The 20377-nt window shown below is 37.2% G+C and overlaps 1 protein-coding gene across 3 annotated transcripts; it reads right to left on the reverse strand.

Annotated features, from left to right (window-relative positions):
* Positions 1-2390: 2390 nt before the first annotated feature.
* cndp1 (carnosine dipeptidase 1) lies at positions 2391-20215 on the reverse strand. Of its 3 annotated transcripts, none has more exons than XM_073487224.1 (13): positions 20200-20215; positions 13541-13678; positions 11902-12012; positions 10788-10931; positions 10152-10314; positions 8218-8306; positions 7337-7534; positions 7129-7213; positions 5824-5984; positions 5570-5734; positions 5323-5464; positions 4013-4160; positions 2391-2826 (listed from the first exon to the last, which is right to left on the reverse strand). In XM_073487224.1, exons 2-13 carry the CDS (start codon positions 13613-13615, stop codon positions 2748-2750), a joined length of 1560 nt encoding a protein of 519 aa, XP_073343325.1. In that variant the 5' UTR covers positions 13616-13678; positions 20200-20215; the 3' UTR covers positions 2391-2747. The 3 variants fall into 3 exon arrangements, with proteins under 3 accessions (XP_073343325.1, XP_073343324.1, XP_073343326.1); XM_073487223.1 differs by lacking the exon at positions 20200-20215 and adding an exon at positions 14543-14561; XM_073487225.1 differs by lacking the exon at positions 20200-20215 and adding an exon at positions 12249-12303 and having other exon boundaries at positions 13541-13629.
* Between the last annotated feature and the right edge of the window lie 162 nt (positions 20216-20377).

Below are 20377 nucleotides of genomic sequence, written 5' to 3' on the forward strand. Positions count from 1 at the left end.
CTTCTAAGGCTATTAAAGTGGATTGATGGTCTCTATTGTAAAGGCTTGAATTAAAGGTGGGTATACTCCTCTACTCCTGTGGCTCCACAGTGTCTGTACCCTCTGACAACAATAAAGTAGCTATAAACACTGGGTGGTGTATTGTCAGTGGCTTGTTTCTGTCACTGAAGATGAACTCCTGACTTCAGCCTTCATACTGCCTCAGTGCTGTGAATGTGTGTGGGTGGGGAGGGTCAGCTGGTGTTGTGAATCAGGCCGCTGAAATGTCAGACACGGCTTCTTCACAACACCAGGGTTCCTCCTCATTACTTTCTGCTGGGATAAGTACTTGTGCAAGATAACAGTAACATCTTTCTTCAATATAGAATAAAATATAGCAAATATGTGTACTTTTACAAAATGCAACAGTGTCATTGGAGGTTGAAATGATACCTGAAATCATCTGTAACTGCTATCTGCAAAGTTTTCTAATTTTATGAACTGTTTTTTATATGACTACTAGTGTGTCCAGAGCTGATTAAAGGTCCGGTGTGTAGGATTTAAGGCAATCTATTGACAGAAATGAAATATAATATTCACCATCATCCTGAACCCTGAATGTCCCTTTAACTCCCCCTCAGTAGTTTTAAAGTAAAAAAATCCCACATTGTATGCCATCATACCTGCTTGTTAAAACTATCTAAAGTTGACTGACTATCTAAAGCTTTTATTAAGAAATATACTAAAACTGATCATGGCCATAATTTTCATGCCTGCAACATCACATCACATCAAAATTAAATAATCTTAATGTTTTATACATTTGTTATGCAAAGTCCCCAAAATTTCGTTTGGTACTTTTAGGAACTTTGAGATTTTGACTAGGATTTAGATGTTTTTTCTGCAAAAAAAAAACAAAACAAAATCGAGTTACATCAACGATGCCTGTGTTTGCTCGAGGTTGAGTACGTTGCCGATTTTAGCAACTATTAGGCAAAGAAATAACAATAACCTAGCCTATGTGTCTGAAGCACATCAATACATGACTTTAACTGCAAATAATGTGGTCTAATAAAAAAATGCCCTAAGAAGATTAATAAAATATGTTCTTCTCTTTTTGTTCTTCTTAATCAATTAATTAATGCATACAAAAGGTGGCTGAGGAGAACAAAACAATCTGAAAATAATTGCAAATGTTGCCATTTAGCAATTATAAAGCAAAAAAAATAAATAAATAAGGATGAACTATGAATTGCATTAGTCGAAATGTTGAAAATATATTTATACATAAATGTTGATGTTAGTGAAACGGTCAAAGTGAATTTAAGTCCCCCACTGATTAGCAGTTATGCAGTGTATACACAATAAAGTGCTTTAATTGTGAAAGGTACAAAAACAGAAAGAGTCCCTCTATATGCGCTGCAGTTGTGAACGAATAAAAGTTTGCCATCTTGGTTCAGACCACAGGGCCTTGTATTATTATTTTATTATCTTCATTAGTATAGGCTCAAATTATAACCCTCAATTACAGTATTAATGGATGTAGTTTTTGGCCTTTTCTGTGACCAAATAAACCTACGATCTCTGCATGAAACATATTTGGAAGTTCAACTTCTTTTAACCTCCTTCACATTCATGCTACATGTCTACAGAGGAAGCAGATCATCCTCCACTGAGTCCACCATGTTGCACCGCCATGTTTCTACGGTAGCCCAGAACGGACAAACCAGCACTGGCTATACAGAGGGCCTTTCATGTTTTTCACATTTTTAGCAGTCACTGTAGAGGAGGCTAAGGTGATGGGTATTTTTTAAGTTGGTTGCAATCTACAAAATTACCATTAGATGCCAATCAATCCTAAACACTCAATCTTTAACTATGGATTTTAAATGCGCCATAACAAAAATCTCCATCTGAACAAGTGCATTATTTAGTCATAATAAGCTTATCTTCTTTTTTATATATATATATATAAAATAAAAACTTGTGAACAAGTGCAATTATTATTACTGTTTTTTGTGTTACAGTATGAGCAACACTTCTTTCATCAAACCAAGCTACACTGCAACAATATTGACTGACAGATGAATAGTAAAGCAAGTGTATTTGTCTTGAATAGGACCTTGTCTTGTGTAGAGTGCTCCAACACCAGACAATGGCTGGATTCTGCCTATACATACAGCATCTGCTGGCAGCAGCACATCTGTCTGTGCAGCTTCAGTAAATGTTTGAGTGCTCAATAAATGTTTCATGACTGGCGAAACGATATCTCTGTGTTGGTCTTATTATTAACACTCAAAATTTTGACACTTTCTTACATAATAGAAAAACAAAATGGTTGCATTATTACAGCTTTTACTACATGACATACACACACTTACAGTACTGTCTGACATTATATGGAGCACAAACACATACCACATATGCAAAGTGAGTGACGAGAACAGCAACATGAGATCACTTCACGTTTTGACCAATCAATAGGACTCGTACATGCTGCTACATTCACTCACAATGTCTAGATAGGTAAATAGTTTCACTGCTCCTCGTTTTGGCTACATTCATGAGTAGAATAAAGGTGTTATTCAAAAATACTTTTACTGACTACATTACCAGGGTGGAGGTGCTTGAGATGCAGATAAATAAAAGCTTGGCAACACACAGCGAAATGGATAAAAGAGAGATAAAGGCACAGTGAAATATTGTTTCAGGGAGAGCTCACTGTAGCTGGAATGGTTTAAGAGGTCATTTAATGAGGGCATGAAACATCACACACCGGTCTTCTTAATTTGGGACACTTCATTCAGGTAGGCGACAAATAACTTGGTTCCTTCGATATAGTTGTACCTGGCAGAAGGAAGTTAAAGGAAGACAAAGGTTAAGTTTGATGGAGACAGTCAGGAAGCAAAGCATGTGTGGGACAACATCTGAGACTACTTTGTATTTACAATCACGTTCTACAAACTTCCACCATCATACACAGTGACATACAGTATGTGTACATAATACCTTCTTAAAGGTCCTATTTGTAAGAAAAGCCGATTTTCTAGTCTCATTCCCAACTAGGGATGCTGGCTGACCCGTCCTACAATCCCAAAGCATCAGTATTAGATGAGTTGGGAATAAGACTAAAAAATCAACCTTTCTTACAAATAGGACCTTTAAAAGTCTCCAAAGCAAAATCTGGTCCCTGATGCCACCAGCTAGTAACACTTACAAAGCACTTTGTGACTGGACCAATAATTTCTGATTTTTTAAATCAAATGGCTTCTTAAATGTGTCTGCACTGCTCTGCTTTTTGTTCAAAATTTACAGCTGTTTCTGCTTAAATTAGTCATTTTCTCATGTGATTTTTTGTGGGATTCTTACAGCTCAGTCGCCAGAATAAAATGTTAGCATTTTACATTTCTTCAAACCACAGATACATTCAAATTTGTATGAATCATATGTATCATGTCAACATTTCTATAATGTGTCATATCACATTCACATTACATGTACTGTATATAAGCTGACATTATTGATAGAGAGTGGAGGGAACAGTGGTCGTGACTGCCAAGCAAGAGACTGCTGTTTGAGGCGGCGTTTAACGTTTATATGTTAAGGTGAAACCACTGGATATTCTTAACAAGACATTGAGATATTTTCCAGACCTGTACCATGATCTTTTCCTAAACCAATCTAAGTGTTTTTTTCATGCTTAAACCTAACCAGACCATAATTACAGTGTTGTCACATTATAAAATTGACATAAAGTTGCATCATATCTGTGGTTTGCAGAAATTGAAATTTCCAAAATTACATCGTAACAAGGATTATTTTAGTTCAAGGATGTGGATGTTTAAGAGAGGATAAGACAATGTGAGCCCTGGGGGTTCAGATTCTTTCCTTCTGATTAAATCCCAGTTTCTCTCCTGCATCTGATTGTCTGAACAGTCTGACAGCCTCAACAGAAAAGATAAACAATGAACAATAAAGGTTTTATTCAAAACTCCCTGTCAAATGAAATAGGTCTCTGTTTAAGTAGACAAACCTGCTAATTTTCTCATTCTGGGAGTGCAGCCCGTCATCAAAGCCTCCGATGGGCATCATGATGATGCTTTTCCTCGTCACGTCCTGGAAGGTTCTGGCAATAGGGATGGTCCCACCCTCACGGATCAGATCAGGGTCCATGTCAAAAACTGGAGAAGGTAGGACATTTTATATTAGAGTGTCATGGAATCTTATCATAGAATAAAACAGCTGGACATGTGGAGAAATTATATATCACATGTGCCATTAAAGCAGGATTTCCTAAAACACTATAGAATTATAAATGCTTTGTTAAGAGTCATCAAAAGAAGCCAAAAGCAGGAATAAAAGTGATACCATAAAATGTGGTGTGAAGAGTATTTACAGAACTGATCAAACTATAGTTTTTAATCCATTTAAAAAAACAAACAAACAGCAGGAACCTGGTCAACAATCTCAAACTATAGTGCTATAGGTTAAGAGGTCAGTGATGCAACAAAGTCTCAACTCACTGTTGAAACTAGGGGGTTTCTAAGTAGAACACTGGCAGCCCTCAGTAATTTGAAAGAAATGTGTAAGAGGCCCAAAGAAGTGAATAAGTGCACGTAATGATGGATGGCTCAGAGGGACTTTATCTGAGTTGGTTTTAAATAGATTGTAAGTGTTGCTTTATTTGGTTGCTGGCCTACATCCAAGTATTTATTCAAATACTTAAGTACAAATATGAATTACTGGTACTTGATTTGACTATTTATGTAGTTCCAGGCACTGGACTTAAACCTAGGACAGCCTGTGCATTAAATTGCCCAAATTCTGGGCTACATTTCAGAGAGAAATATTGTACTTCAAAAACTTGAGATTCTAAACTACTACATAAATGATAGCTGCAGGATATAGCTTTACTATAAACGTGTTTGCATGTCTTTAATCCAATCACAATCATCATTAGGGCACAGGTCAGTGTTAAAGTACTTGCCAGTTTCAGCTTGTAAAGTGAAGCTTAGAGGTTGTTGTTGTTTCATGTAGTGGTGGGGATTTTGAAAACAGTACAGGCAAATAGTAGAACGAAGGGGAAAAGGCCCCCCCAATAAAGACAGACTTTATACCAATAATCTACATCCGGCAAGTCAAGCTAATTACTCCCAAATCTCCGCCATTACATACAATGAAGCAAAAAGAAAGAAGAAACGTGATTAGACATTGTTGTAATAAATAAAGGTAAGCTCACAAGAGGAAACACAATTTGGCATATAAAAAGTGTTTTTTTACAGTTTGACTCTTAGTATAAAGGATTTTAATGCAGTGATATGTGTTTAATGTGAGGTTCTGTACCTCTTTTGACAGCAGCCTTCCCGGCCTCATACAGAGGATGTTGAGTGTCAGCCAGCCAAGGCTTGGCGCCGATCACCATAGTGACTTTCAGCTTGTTAGGACTCTTCCTCTTGGCGAACACTGAGTGAAGGTAGTCTGTTACCTAAAACATTGAATCAACAAGTTAAGAGCAGAGGTAGTTTATGGGAAGAAATTGTTGTTATTCTACAGAATACTACATTTGGCTGGGCATTCACATTCTGTTTACCTGTTTCTTGACCATAGCAGGGTCCATGTTGGGAACTTGTCGAATGGAAAACTTAGCAGTAACCTTAGCAGGGATGACAGTTTTTGTGCCAGGGTCAGAGAAGGCCCCCTCAATGCCATGGACGGAGACAGTGGGGTAGCGCCACATGTGGGCCAGCAGGTCCACCTACAGGAAACATACAATGACAGTCATGTATCTTGTTGCACCCACCTTGCCTTAATTTATTTTGACAATTTTCGAGATTATACCCTAACCTTGTTGCTGTACATAAGCTGGTTGACACCGATCTTGCTCTTGTAGTTGTCAAGGTCAAATTGGATGTCCTGGTACATTTTCCATTCTTCATCAGAGAGGGGAGCTACAGCCTCCCTGATCCCAGGGATTAGGATCTTACCGCTGGGGCTGATCAGTGTGTCTAAGGCAAGAAGTTACTAAAGATACATTTCATGTGGTTTGAAAGATGCAATATGTAAGAATGACCTGTTGATTTTATACCCCAATGGAATAAGGAAAAGCATACCACCAGAGTAACCATTAACTGCTGCTAATTGTATTACATGTTTAACTGATCTTTTATACATTTTAAGACATTTTAGTTTTTGTATTACTACACCAAGCTTCCATAAGTGGGTCAAAAATGACATAAGGATCTTTAATTCTTATCAACTGTGGCTGTCAGGAATATATTTATTGTGGACCACATACTTTACAAGTAAGTATTATCTTCATCTTTGACTTCAGAAAATATTTGATTTCAATCATCAAAATGTTAAAAATGTTAACATGTTTTCAAAATTTTCAAAAGTGAAATATAAAAATAACTCAAAAATGCCATTCTTGTATGGACCAAAATACAAAACAAAATATAATATAAATGATTATTCTTAACATAACTGACAAAAATTGTATAAAAACACATTGGTTCTAATATGGGTCATTTTTGACCCCCTTATGGAAAAGTGTAGGGTCCAATCACCCATGCATCTAAGGGTTAAAGCCACATGTATCTGATTCTGGTGAAGGTAATCCTAAAAGGTATTGTGTGTGTATCAAAGCCTGATATATCTTCTTCCCCTCTGCCATGGAGCTCCATTGTTGGTTGATTGATTGAATGATGAAAAACACATCAAGGAGTCACACTGATAGCCTCATTATTATTATTCTGATTATTATTATTTTAAATCTTCATTTTATGTCTTCACTTACGTCTCATCTATTCTTTATTTACGTCTTCGATAGGAAACAAAGGGCATGGAGCTACGTGCCACAGACAAGGTAGGGATGTCAGAAAGTATTGAGAGGGGTACTGCCACAATATTGGTTTTGGTCTTTCCATGGTATTTGGTGACAAGAAAAATCGATGTATTCCATTAAGAGATAATGCAAGTCATGAGACTTCCTGTTCAAATAAAGGCTGAATAAAAATAATAATAAGAAATTTTGCCCCAGCTGGTACCTGGCATATTGCTGATTTTGGCTCAGTGTCTTATTCTCCTATAAAAGATTGAGTGATTGAATGAATTATTGAATGAATGTTTACTACCTAAAAATACACTCACCAAGAATGCCAATCAGGTCAGTCATTGGTTCAATTACAGTGCCTCCATAAACACCAGAATGTAAGTCCTGTTTAGGTCCTTCAACCTGCAAACACACCAGAGGAAACCTTCATCATGAAACAGCCTGAAGAGCTGCAGAATGTGTTTAGTGAAGAATTAAGCACCTCTTATTTGAAAATGTGTGTTTATGTGTGTGCGCATGTACAACCTCAGCATAGAAGTAGCAGTTTCCTCTGGTGCCGTAGGTGAGAGCGGGCCGTCTGCTGAGCCAGCCGCAGTCTGAGATGATAATGTAATCTACATCAGAGAAGAAGGTGTCTCTCTGGGCCAGGATCATGGCGTCCAGGCCATTAGAGCCTGTCTCCTCCATGCCTTCAATGACATACTTCACATTCACTGGCAGCTCCTGGTGGACAGAAAGAAAGACAGTGATACTCCATTACATCTGCTTGGCAGTAAGTCACAGTGACAGTACATGGTCAGGATACACAATGAGCTGGAGGAAAATCTCAGTTATTTTTGATTGGTAAGAATGCTTTTTTGAAACTGTAATAAGGCTTGCGGACACGAAAGTCCTTAGCTGTGTGTGAAACTAGACTAGTCAACACCCACACAGTTCCTTCCCCCATAATGCATCCAGAATCTAGCTTAGGCTTTTTGATATGCAACATCAGCTGTGGTATTTTTTTCACAAGACAAAATGGCAGTGTGGATGATGGGAACAGACTATGGCAGTGACTTTGCAGTTTAGTTTGGCTGAAGCTAAGCTCTTCTTTCTTACCAGCCTGAGGGTATGCAGTTTGTTCCCACCTAATGTGTTAAGTATTTGATTCGACTGAAACAGTCTGCTCAAATAAATGGAAGTAATCTTTTTGCTCTATGTTGCCTGAGGCGTCTCTCTTTGTTTCCATCTTTATTTTCAAGTATTTTTATTAAGACAATGATAATTTGCAACTAAATGCTCTAATCTGTCTTTTGGTCTCACTTGAAGTCACAGTGCTTCTGCAGCTCCCACTCCCTCATACATTTGATTTTATACATATGTGGCATGACAAACTATACAATACAGTAGTATGGACTTTCTTTCACCATATTGAGGGCCTGGAAAGCCTCCACCGCATGGATCCAGGCTAGAACTGGGGCCTTGTTGTCTGATGCTCCTCGTCCATAAAGGTTACCTGCAAGCACAACAATCAGTGAATGAGTCAAGGGTTATGTTGGGCCGGAGATTAAATGGAATGTCCCAAGCTGGTGTGCTGACCTGTATACCTGAGCAGGTGAAGCACTCAACATGAAACACTGACTGTACAATTGTTAATATTTTGAATGTCTGATATATTGTTTTGTTGCCTCATAGATTTTTTTGTTGCCTGGTGATTTTTCTGCTTAAAAAAAAATCTAACATTGAAGTGAAATCTAATCTAACTAACCACTTGTTATCAAGTGACTGAAGTTCAACAGGTCACATGATGAGAACTGAGCCATCTCCTTGGCAACTGATGAAAGTTGAAAGCTCACTTTTCTGGATATGATTGGAGTTTTCTGTCAATCTAATCTCATTTCAACAGATGTTTATCTAAAGTTTAGTCGCATTCCAATCAGTTCATTCACTCCAATCATTCTAAACACTCCATATACCTGTAAAAAAAACATTTTGTCCCTTAAAGGATAAGTTCACTTAAAAATGAACATTTTGTCATTCTCTACTCACACCCTCAAAATAACATTTGTTGACTTTCTTCTTAATGTCTTCAGCATTGTTGATTGAATAAGTAATTTTTGTTAATTTGGACATATTCCTTTACTTGTTCACTGAACATGGAACAATTAGGAATTGGTACGCACATTGGCACAAAACATCCATATTAGTTTTGAAAGATCCACATCACTCAAAACTTAATTTGTTCTTCTAATCCCTGAACAACAGATCAGGGGTCTCATTTATAAAACATTGCATAGGATCCATGCTAAAAGTGTACCTGTGCCCAAAAGCCGAAAATGTCATGCACCAAAAAACATTATGATTTGTAAAACCTGGCGTACCCCCAACAATGCGTAATTTCCTTTTATAAATTCCAAATCAACCTGGAAATGTGCGCGCGTGGACCCAGCTCATATACTGCCCTCTCCACACCCACATTCAACCATAAATGGTCAATGTAAAGTGCCTCATGAATGTTAACGCATGGAAATGAGCCGCTGATCGATGGTTCTTACAGTGAATCATGGCCACAACGAGAGAAAGATGAAGAAAATACATATTTCTGGCACAGAGAACAAAGTGTTCGTTGTTGAGGTGGAGGTTACAAAGCACATATTGTATATGTTCATTCAAGTGTCCTAGTAGTGCGATAACATAAATCTGTAATTGAAGTGAAATCAACTGTGAGAGGTTTTATTATTATGCATAGAATAATAATACCTCTCGCCTCTCACGTTTAATTTATGCAATCTGCTTCATTTCACCACAAATGCATCCAAACTGTTCGTACACATGGGTGAGAGTTTGCTTACAGATGCGCACATTCTCCCATCAAGTTTGTTTTTATAGATCACAACTTTTGTGTGGAAAGTGGCCCCTTTTTGACACCCCTGGAGGCCATATCATATCCGATCATATCCATGTGACTTCATTAGGGTTCATGAATGTAGTATTTCATTCAGTCAAAGGAATGTAATGCAGGCACAAAAGAGATTGTGCCTGGGGTTGAAAATAATAATCCTGTAGATTATATCACAAGCCAGCATGATACAATGTTAGTGTACCACCTTGTTCCAGCTACCGTTGCTTATATGAAGTTTACACCAAATTAAATATATAACAATCAAAGACTCCATGTTTTCTTTATGGCTGCACGATTCCATCAGATGGAAATATAGTAGATTCTTTGTCTGTCATTTTATACACATTTCACCCAAATTCAGACTGACATGTATGCTATCTTTGGAAACCTTGGAAACCATTACAATTGAAAGTTTTTGTTGGTTTGGCAATGGTGACTAAAGAGCATAAAGGCTTTTACCATTGATGTCAGTCAAGTTGTAGGGGTCCGTTGCCCAGCCGTCCTCTAGCTTCGCTGGCTGGACATCCACATGACCGTAGACACACACTGTATGTTTGTTTGGGTCATTGCCAAATTGAGCTGTCACCACTTTAGGCAGAGCTATTGTCTGTCCATTAGGAAGCTGCAGACATTAAGGGAGAATTAACATTAGCATGAACATTTGCAGCCATACATTTGCTTTACTTTTCCATCCCTCAATTTTGATTTTCAGGTTTCTTAACTTTGGTGGAACCTGAAGTGCAGCAAGAGCACCTGACCGGTATTGAATTAGGTACACACTCAGCACAGTCTCAGTCTGTATGTATATTTTTCAAATATCAAAGGAATTTCAATGTTTCAGAGTGTGTAACATTATAACAGCGATAATCTTACAGGCAGGCAGAGGTACAGAGGAGTGTTTTCATAAATAAAGGGTGGGGTGTGTGGGGTCATCAGTTATTTACCCTCCCTGATGAGCTACTTCTGTTTGAAATACAGATACAGCATACAGTATACTGTATTTACTAACCAACTGAAGTTGATGATAACATACAAAGCTTTAATATCTTAATATTGCCGCATTTATGAAAGGCAGGGAAGTGCTATGTCACTGACTTCTTGTTCTCCGATGTCCACCAGCTCTACATTTCCTCCCATCAGCCTCAGCTTCTGAGCCACCATGTCCATCATGCGGTGTAGGTCTGGTCTCTTCAAGGCATTGCTGGAGTCGCTTTCAATTGCAACCCAGTCCCGCAGAGCCTAAAAAACACACAAACACATGGACACACACACACATCATTTGAAACATCTGCACTGAATTTATTCTAATCCCTTTGCCACTGCTGCACACTACTAGTTTCAGTGACCAAAATGAACTCTTAATTCACAGAGTCTAAGGTAAAGAAAACTGAAGCATGGCTATACATTATCTGCTCATCATAAAAAATTGCTTTTCGTTATACTGCAACAGTTCCTTTAAGAGGGACCTCTAGGAATAATGATTCTTCACATTAACAAATTACTGTCATCAACTTCACTTACAAATGATCCTAATTCTGGTTTAATGCATTTAGCATTATGTGTAGTTCAGCGTTTAAACAGCATTTCCATTTTGCACGTCTTCGCCACCTACTTTGTCTGAGCACCATGTCAAAATGGTTTGTATTTTTAAAATGATGTTTAATTACCATATTACTCAATATTCATACAAACCTTTAAGGAAATTTGTCAACTTTGTAGGAGAATTAAAGACTGGAAAGAATCTTACAGGCTTATTTTGTCTTAATTTTAAATTTTACTTTGTAGGGACAATAGCAAAAAAGGTTTTCCTTTAAAATAAAAATGACAGAAAAGTTTTAAATTTTACACCATATTTGGCCGTTGTATAGGATTTACAATCTGTGGTGTAGAAAATTCTAATCCTAACAAAAACAATGATGAAACTAGAGTTGAACGGAGGTGCGTAAGACAAACATGATACGCATACATAATTATGACACCTTTCATGAACACGATGGAACCTTTATGACTGTTATTAAATGTCATTTGGTCATTTAACCCAAACTCTAAACCCATTTAAAATGACACTTGACCACATGACACTTAATAATAACAGTCATAAAGATTCATAAAGATGTCTTACATACCTTTAAAAAATGTTCACCAAAAAACAAAGCATTTCTAGTGCTTGGAGAAAATGTTACTGAAGAAAAAAAAGAAGATTTTGTACCTCCACATATTCTTCTTGATGGCTGTCGATGTACTGCACCAGCTCCGTATACTGGAAAGCATGGACAGTAGAAATGACCAGCAGGATGGAGGGCAGAACTAAAATGTCCATCTGTTGTGAGAGTCAGAAACTGAATCATTCAAACTGTAGATGGCTGTATTATGGCTGTTTTAACTGCATCAGAGTATATCCAGTATTTCCATTAAAAACATCAGAGCTGTAGGTTAATAATGTTGGCCTAGATTCCCCTAACACAACCTAAACCACCAAAAAGCAAGAAAATTATATTTTCTGTATATTCTAATTGAAGCTATTTTAAAAACTAAATAAAAACAGTGTGCAAATACCTATTGTACTTCCCTCAGTCCAAGGTGAAATCTTAAAATCTCTTCTTTTGTTTCACTGAAACGCAAAGATGTTAAGTTTACAATGATATCAGAATCAGAATTCCTTTATTAGTCCCGCAAACGGGGAAATTTGTGTGTCACAGCAGCCAAAGGACAGTTCAATATAACAATAAACAATAATAGTAAAAAATAAATATAATAAAAAGGTAAGAAGAAGAACTAGAGCAGAAATAAAAATAGAATCGTATATACATATGTACAAATATAAAGTGTGGGCAGTGTATTGTCATTAATAAATAATAAATATGAAAATATGAAAATTGCCCTGTTAGTGCAAACCAAAATGAGTTATGTATACAGTTTTTGTTGCACAGTGACAAAGAAAAGCAGCTATGCAGCTCATCGAAGAGCCTGTAACTACAGACCGTTTCACATTTTTTCACTACTTCTTACTGAAAAATGAATGAAAACATTAATCAACTATCAAAATGGTCGATTCATTTTATTAACAATGGCCACAGGAAATCATTCCTGCCTGTGGCCATCAAACTATTCAACTCCTCGCTCTGAGTGTCAGACACTCTGAGTCAATAGGAGGACTCTGGACACTTTGTCTTAAATTGCAAATTAGAGAGAAACAAACAGTGTGCAATGGAAAATGTGTTTTCAACTTCAGCATTATTTATTGCTCTGTATATATGTATATTTACTCTAGTGGAGTGTACATTTCTTGTATTTTTGTTTTGTTTCTTGTTTATATATAGTTATTATTATTATTATTATTATCATTATTATTATTATTATTATTATTTTCTGCATGTTCTGAACTTTGAATGGGAGCAGCTGTAACGTAAACAATTTCCCCTCGGGGATCAATAAAGTATTTCTGATTCTGATTCAGAAAATGGCTGCCAAGTAGTTTTCTGTTGATCAACTGATCATTTAATTGACTTATTATTTCAGCTCTAGTCTAAATGCTTTTTTAAATCCAACCCCACACCAGAGGATGTAATGTAGACTAGTCTATCTAAATTGTTGCCAGATCAACATTTTGTTTTAACCAGTCAAAGTTAAGAATATTCACTCTAAAAAATCAACTTTTAAAGCCGGTCATCCGTAATTCATGTATTATTACACAATTTAAACAACTTTTCTGGTCTTATAAAATCTAAAATTCTCCCCACCAAAAAGAAACGCATCAAGTCATCAATAACACTACACTCACAGTATATCACACACAGCTGTGAATATTTTCAAAGTACAACAACACTGTACATGGCCTTTGGTCTTACCTTGTCTCTGCTGAAGGTGTGTGCGACAGTCTTGTCAGGCAGGCAGACTGTGGTCCCGTGCTGTTGCCTGGACATTTATATACCATCTCTTCATATCACTCTCCTACTGGGCCCCGGGGTCACACAGTGAGACATTTCCTGACACAATGCCAAGACAGCTGACAAATTAATTTTTTTCTTGCTGACAGGCACAAGAATTACACTCAATCTATTGATCGGGTTCCAAGAGTGCTCACCAGGGTTCAGCAGGAACAAAAGTAGCGTGGTATATGAACAAATTCCTGTTGTCTGTGTTTTGGAATCTCCAAGCAAACCCCTGGTTACACAAAAGTAGAGCGGCTTTTCTTGGTCTATATTGGGCAGGACCCCCATTGTGTGGAACTTAATGCTGAGCAACTAGTAAGCATTCCTAGTTGACATGCAGTTATATTAGATTATTACCCCACGACAGGTTTGTCTGAAAGTATTTAATCCCATCACCTCTTCATGTTCATTGGATAAATTGTCCTTGGTAAAAACTTCCTGTCTCTTTCTGTGTGTCCCAGTGTGAGACAGGACAAGAGCAGGGGGACTTGTCACATTAAAATCAAACTTATAGGGGGTGAAAAGACCAAAGCTTTGTGGCAACTGGAACCTTTGTGTGCATGTGTTTGAGTTTGTGTGTGCCTGATTGCACTATTCTCTTTTCATGGAGTTGACAGCTTGTCATTGTCCATAAAAATATGGACTAATCATAGTGAAACTGAAAACAGGAATTAAAAAAAAGAGAAAAAAACAGTAAAAGTGAAAAAGTTACCTGTTTCAAATCTTCCCTTAAATTGCAGCATTTTTGATTAGTGCAACTAAATCTACAAATTTGCAGAAATAATCAATGCTTTTCATTTCTTTCCAGTTAGCAACAATTATAAGTAAAATGATCAGGTAGTGATTAGCAGAGTTTTTAGTGTAAAAGGTGGTCAATAGACACATCATCTGTTGTCTGTCTGCTACTGTCAAACACACCTTTTCTCTCCAACTCTTGAAACTGCCTGCTACTGGATCTGTTTTCAGGAAAATAATAATAATATTGAATCATTTTCAGATCAAAAGAGTAAAATCTGAAGTGAAGTCATGAGTGATGTGTTAAAGTTAAAGTGCCCCAGTGAGCAAAAAGTGGTCTAGATCACGTCTTTTAGACATCATTTATGGACATCCAAGACGTCTAAAAGACGTCCTCTGGGGAGCCAGAATGAAAGTTTTTTATACGTCTTTTCTGGACGTTGTATAGACGTTTATATATCGTTTATCGACTAATTCTGGCTGTCAGTGGACGTCCAGATCATAGCCAGTATGAACGTCTATTCTCAACTAATTCTGGATGTCAGTGGATGTCTAGATTATGGCCTGACTATTGACATGGCCAGCCAACAGCCAATAAAAAAAAATGTCTATATTAACATTTGACTCATTTAAATTGGCCTGTAAAATAATTTACAACACAGAAACCTGTGGTAAGTGGTATGTGATGATTCAGATGTGAAGCCTCAACAATATAAACACCCTGAACTGAATTCTGAGAAACTGATTTCATTTCAGAGTCCATTTTGAAATCCACAATAAATTACTTCATCTGTGGGTCCCAACAGAGCACCAGGTCCACTGGCAGTAAAACAGCCCACAGCATAATACTACAGCCACCATGCTTGACAGACAATACGATGTTCTTGGGGGGTAAAGGCCTGGCTCCAAACATTTTGCTGGTCATTGGAGTTTTCCTCTTCTTTATTTAGCTGCGTCTGGAGCAAGGAGGTAGAGTGGGTCGTCCAGTAGAAGGTCAGATGGTCGCTGGTTCCATTCTCCAAAATTGATCATTCAAGTTGTTCTATGTATATTTTTTACCCAGCAGATTTGGTTACATTTTCAGAAGACCTATAATAAATTCATTTTTGAACCAAATTTCATACATGTTTTTTTGTTACAAATTAGAAAAATTTAAAAAAATTCATTGGAACTCATGACTGCAATGATATACAGTACATGTTCTTTACAAGTCTGTTATCTTTTGACCATGACTGTATATCTTGAATGTATAGTCTGTGATGATTGTGGACTGTGTGTAGTAGTGATGCGCAGGTCGAACCGTAACCCGGGAACACACCTGTGGGTCAGGCGGGATTGGGTCAGCTTTACCAGAAAACATCATGGGTGCGGGTGACGGGTCAATGACTGACAAAGCAGTGTACAGAGTTAATCTAAGTTGTTAATAACATACAGCAAAAATGTACAAAAACATAATGTGTGCAAAAGTTCACTTTCCACTTTCTTTTCCCTCTGTCACTCTCTTTGTGTAGAAGCCCAAATGTGTATTTAACCTGTGTTATTGTTTATTATTTATAGTCACTTCCAAAATTGGCACCTGGGTGTGGTTTCACATTTTTACCTGTTCACTTCACGGCAGGACTGGAACAAAGAGGGCGAGTAAGGCGCCGATATTTTCTGTTGTCCGTCAGGTCATACTTTTATTATTGTTTGTCAGTCTTCTTGTTAAAATAAACAGTTAAACGCATCTGGACATCATGGATTTTTTGGAACAAGTGAGAGCTTAGCCTCTTAGCTTTTGAATTGATAGTAGTCGCTACACTCTGTCTCTCAGTCATACACAGACACAGACACACACCCCACGCACACAAGCAGATTTATTGTCACAAGGCTCACTATGAGTGTTTTTCCCCTTTGTAAGTGGTATCCGTACTTTTATTTACACCGCCGATGGAGAATGTTCATAGAATGGGAAGAAACCCAAAGCCAGAGTTACTTCACTTGGACGAGTGCCAGCAGGACGTCCTTGCCTGTTGGAGGGATCACCTTGCGCATACCCTCTTAGTCCTCTTCACTTTTTCATAAAAGCATGAAACTTGGTACACTTGTACAGTTTGGGACCCTGAACATTTTCAGAGATGGAGCCATCGCAAAAATTTTACATTTTACTTTCGGCCATAACTGAATTATGTATTTTGCATCATATCTCCTGAACCAAACATAATAACACAGAAACAATGCTGTCTAACCCTATGTTTTGATGGTCAAGGATTACAATGTATGCTACATCATGAATTGATCAGATAAACAGTTAATGGTGAATTCAGGTACGTTGTGATAATGACACTAGATAGTCAGGGTAATATGTCAAAAAACCTTTTACTTCTCCATAGAAGCATGAAATTGGTACAGATGTACAGTTTGGGGAACTGATCATTTTCAGATATGGAGCCATTGCAAAAATGTCATGTGGCAGCCATGGCAACCCTTTTTACTTTCCACCATAAGTGAATTATGTATTTTGCATCATAGCTCCTGAACCAAACATGACAAGACAAAAAAGTTGATGTCGGCACCTATATTTTGATGGTTGTGGTGGCCACACATAGTGACCACCTTTAAGTTGAGTATTTTGTCATTCTTTTTATCTTAAATGATGACACACAGTCTTTTCTTTTCATACATCACGTTTATTGACAGTTGTTGATTAATTTGAGTGCACGCATTTTGGTTAACAGGCTGTTAATTGTGACCCACAAACCATAAACAATATCTTTAGACAATACTACTGTGATTTCTACAATGACAACAAGGAAACAAACCTAACAGCAATAGAAACATTCCTAGATAGCATTACATTACCCTCACTAACAAAAGACCAAGCAGACATTTTAGACACCCCATTAACATCTACAGAATAAGAAAAAGCACTAAAAACAATGTCAAATAATAAAGCTCCTGGACTGGATGGATTCCCCGCTGAATTTTACAAACACTTCTGGCAAACACTACCACCACTATTCAACAGAATGACAGATGAAATTAAGCAGAATAAATCCATTCCCTATCACATGAACACAGCACTAATTTCAGCATTACTCAAAACTAATAAGGACCCAGCTCACTGCTCAAGTTACAGACCCATTTCTTTAATAAACACTGATATCAAAATTATTAGCAAAGCACTTGCAATCCGGATTGAATCAGTCATCTCATCACTAATTCACCCAGATCAGACAGGATTCATTAAAGGCAGACACTCATCAAATAACACACGCCGTCTTTTCAACCTGACAAATTTATCCCGTAAAAATAACTCAAAAACTATCATCTTCTCACTAGATGCCGAAAAAGCATTTGACAAGGTAAACTGGACATTTCTCATAAAAACTCTGGAATAATTTGGTTTTGGACAGTCATATATACAATGGATTAAAACATTCTACAACAAACCCAGAGCATCAATCATCACTAACAATCTAATCTCATCAAACTTCACACTGCACAGAGGAACAAGACAAGGATGTCCACTCTCACCTTCACTATTTGCACTTTTCATCGAACCATTAGCAGCAGCAATACGTCAAAACAACAATATCACAGGCATTCACACTAATAACATAACACATAAAATCAGCCTATATGCAGATGATGTACTTCTATTCATACAGAACCCAAACAAATCTATCAAAGAATTTATCACAACCATCAATACATACTCCAATATCTCTGACTACACAATAAACTGGAATAAATCCACCATCCTTACACTTAACGGAGACATCTCTCATGCAACATCACAAATCCCTCACTTACCACCCCCTACTGGCAACATCACATATTTAGGCATCAAATTCTCCACCAAGCTGTCAGAGTTGTTCCACCTGAACTTCACTCCGCTCCTTAAAACAATACAAGACAATTTAAACCGATGGATGACATTACCACTTACAATTATAGGACGCATAGCCACAATAAAAATGATGATTTTACCAAGAATCAATTACCTATTCACAATGATCCCAACCCAACCTACAGCAAAATGGTTTAACTCACTGGACACAAAAACAACAACATTCTATTGGAAAAACAAAAAACCCAGAATAAAACTTACCACATTACAACAATCCAAACGTCAAGGAGGCCTAGAAGCACCAAATTTCCATCACTACTTCTTAGCAAAACGGTTACAATACCTTATCAGATGGGCCCACGCAACTCATCACCACCACCCATGGATTGACATCGAACAAACTGAATGCCAAGACATAGCCATTACAGATCTACCCTTCATCAGCGACACAATCAAACACCACAACTGCTTCAAAAACATTGCAATCGCCACAACTCTGACAGCTTGGTGGAAAGTCAATAAAACACACTACAATCTCACCTACCACTCAAACACCCATATGGAACAACCCAGACTTCACAGCAAATAAATCACCTCTGATAGGCACTAAATGGAAAGAAAAAGGAATCACACACCTACACCACATTTTTGACCGTAACACGCTGCTATCATTCCAACAACTCATTGATATATATGGCATCGAAAAACAACATTTTTTACAATACATCCAATTAAAAAATACAATCAAGACAAAAATAGACATATCAAACACACATCTAGAACAAGCACCACTATTGGACAGCATCAATAAAATCGCAAAATCAAACAAACCACTCTCAAAACTGTATAAACTTATATGCCCCACTGATAATACACACCATATTCCAATAAACAAATGGGAAAAAGACCTCAACATCAACACCGATAGACAATTTTGGAATAACATTTGCAATAACACCTTCAGTATGTCCAGGAACACCAACATAAGACTAATACAATACAAGATCATCCACAGAACACACATTACACAACACAAAATGCACTTAATGGGATTAACCGGTTCAGACATATGCACTCATTGTATACTCAATACAACAGATGACTACCTCCATGCACTCTGGCTCTGTCCACCAATACACCATTTCTGGAAAGAACCACCACACTATCTAGGTTCACTGGCTGTAACATCCCACTTTCTCCTTCCATATGCATACTCGGCAATCTAGATACACTCAACACACATTCAAAACAAATCATAATACCCCTGCTTGTAGCCCTAACTATCGCCAAAAAAACAATACTACAAAACTGGAAAAATAGGAAAAAGGTCAACATCACACAATGGCTGGATCTATTAATACAACAGATATCATTTGAAAAACAGTCAGCTTTACAAACAAACCAACTTGAACAATTCAGTAACATATATTCAACAATTCTCAGCTCAGTTCTTCTGCCGGTGAGCTGATGCCACCACAACACCAATATAAGTCAATATAGGAGTTAGATCTACATTTTTTATTCTGTTCTGCATTCCTTTGGCCATGAACATAATTTTCTTCTATTCCTTTTCCCCCTCCTTTAGGCTCAATGTTATACAGTTCCCTTTCCTTTCCTCTTGTTTTTGTTTTTGTTTTATCTTGGTTTTTAAAAAAAAAAATTATTTTGTTTGTTTATGTACGCCACTTTGCTTTTCAAACCACATGCTGGGATGTGAAAATGATAAATCTGCTGCCTGCTTTTTGAATTCCCATGATATTTTGTTTGGTCCTACTGTTTTATGATTTAATGATTAATCCATATAGATAATTATAATTTTTTATCTCTCTTTATGGAGTGCAGGCAGCATGGTGAGTTTGTAAAAAAAAAAAAAATGTTTTGTTTTGTGCTGTACATGTTTTGTTTCATTTGGTCTGTATTTGTAAATGAATTATTAAAAAAAAAAACAATAAAAAAAAAAAAAAACAGGCTGTTAATTAACATTTCCTTTGTTTGAGTTGAAACTCACCTTGTGTGTCTTTTTGTATGCAGCTCTCCCCAGCTCTGGAAAGGAGGTGGCGCCATCCAAGATGGCCTCTTATGGAAGCAGGGCAGGAAATGGAGGAGGCCACCTTGGAGGTGCCAGAGGGGAGGCTGTCTTTTTCTTTGAAATCAATTTAATTTGAGATGATTAATGATAGATGATT

Source organism: Pagrus major, chromosome 18 (genome assembly GCF_040436345.1).
Source record: "Pagrus major chromosome 18, Pma_NU_1.0".
Classification (NCBI taxonomy): domain Eukaryota; kingdom Metazoa; phylum Chordata; class Actinopteri; order Spariformes; family Sparidae; genus Pagrus; species Pagrus major.

Bases quoted from the DNA above. Each gene is read 5' to 3' on its own strand.
- cndp1 (XM_073487224.1), bottom strand. From the start codon at position 13,615: ATGTCCAGGCAACAGCACGGGACCACAGTCTGCCTGCCTGACAAGACT. The intron at 10,315-10,787 runs GTCAGTGACATA...TAATGTCTGCAG, and splicing joins TGGACATCGGAGAACAAGAA to CTTCCTAATGGACAGACAAT. The intron at 5,985-7,128 runs GTGAGTGTATTT...TTCTTGCCTTAG, and splicing joins TGACCTGATTGGCATTCTTG to ACACACTGATCAGCCCCAGC.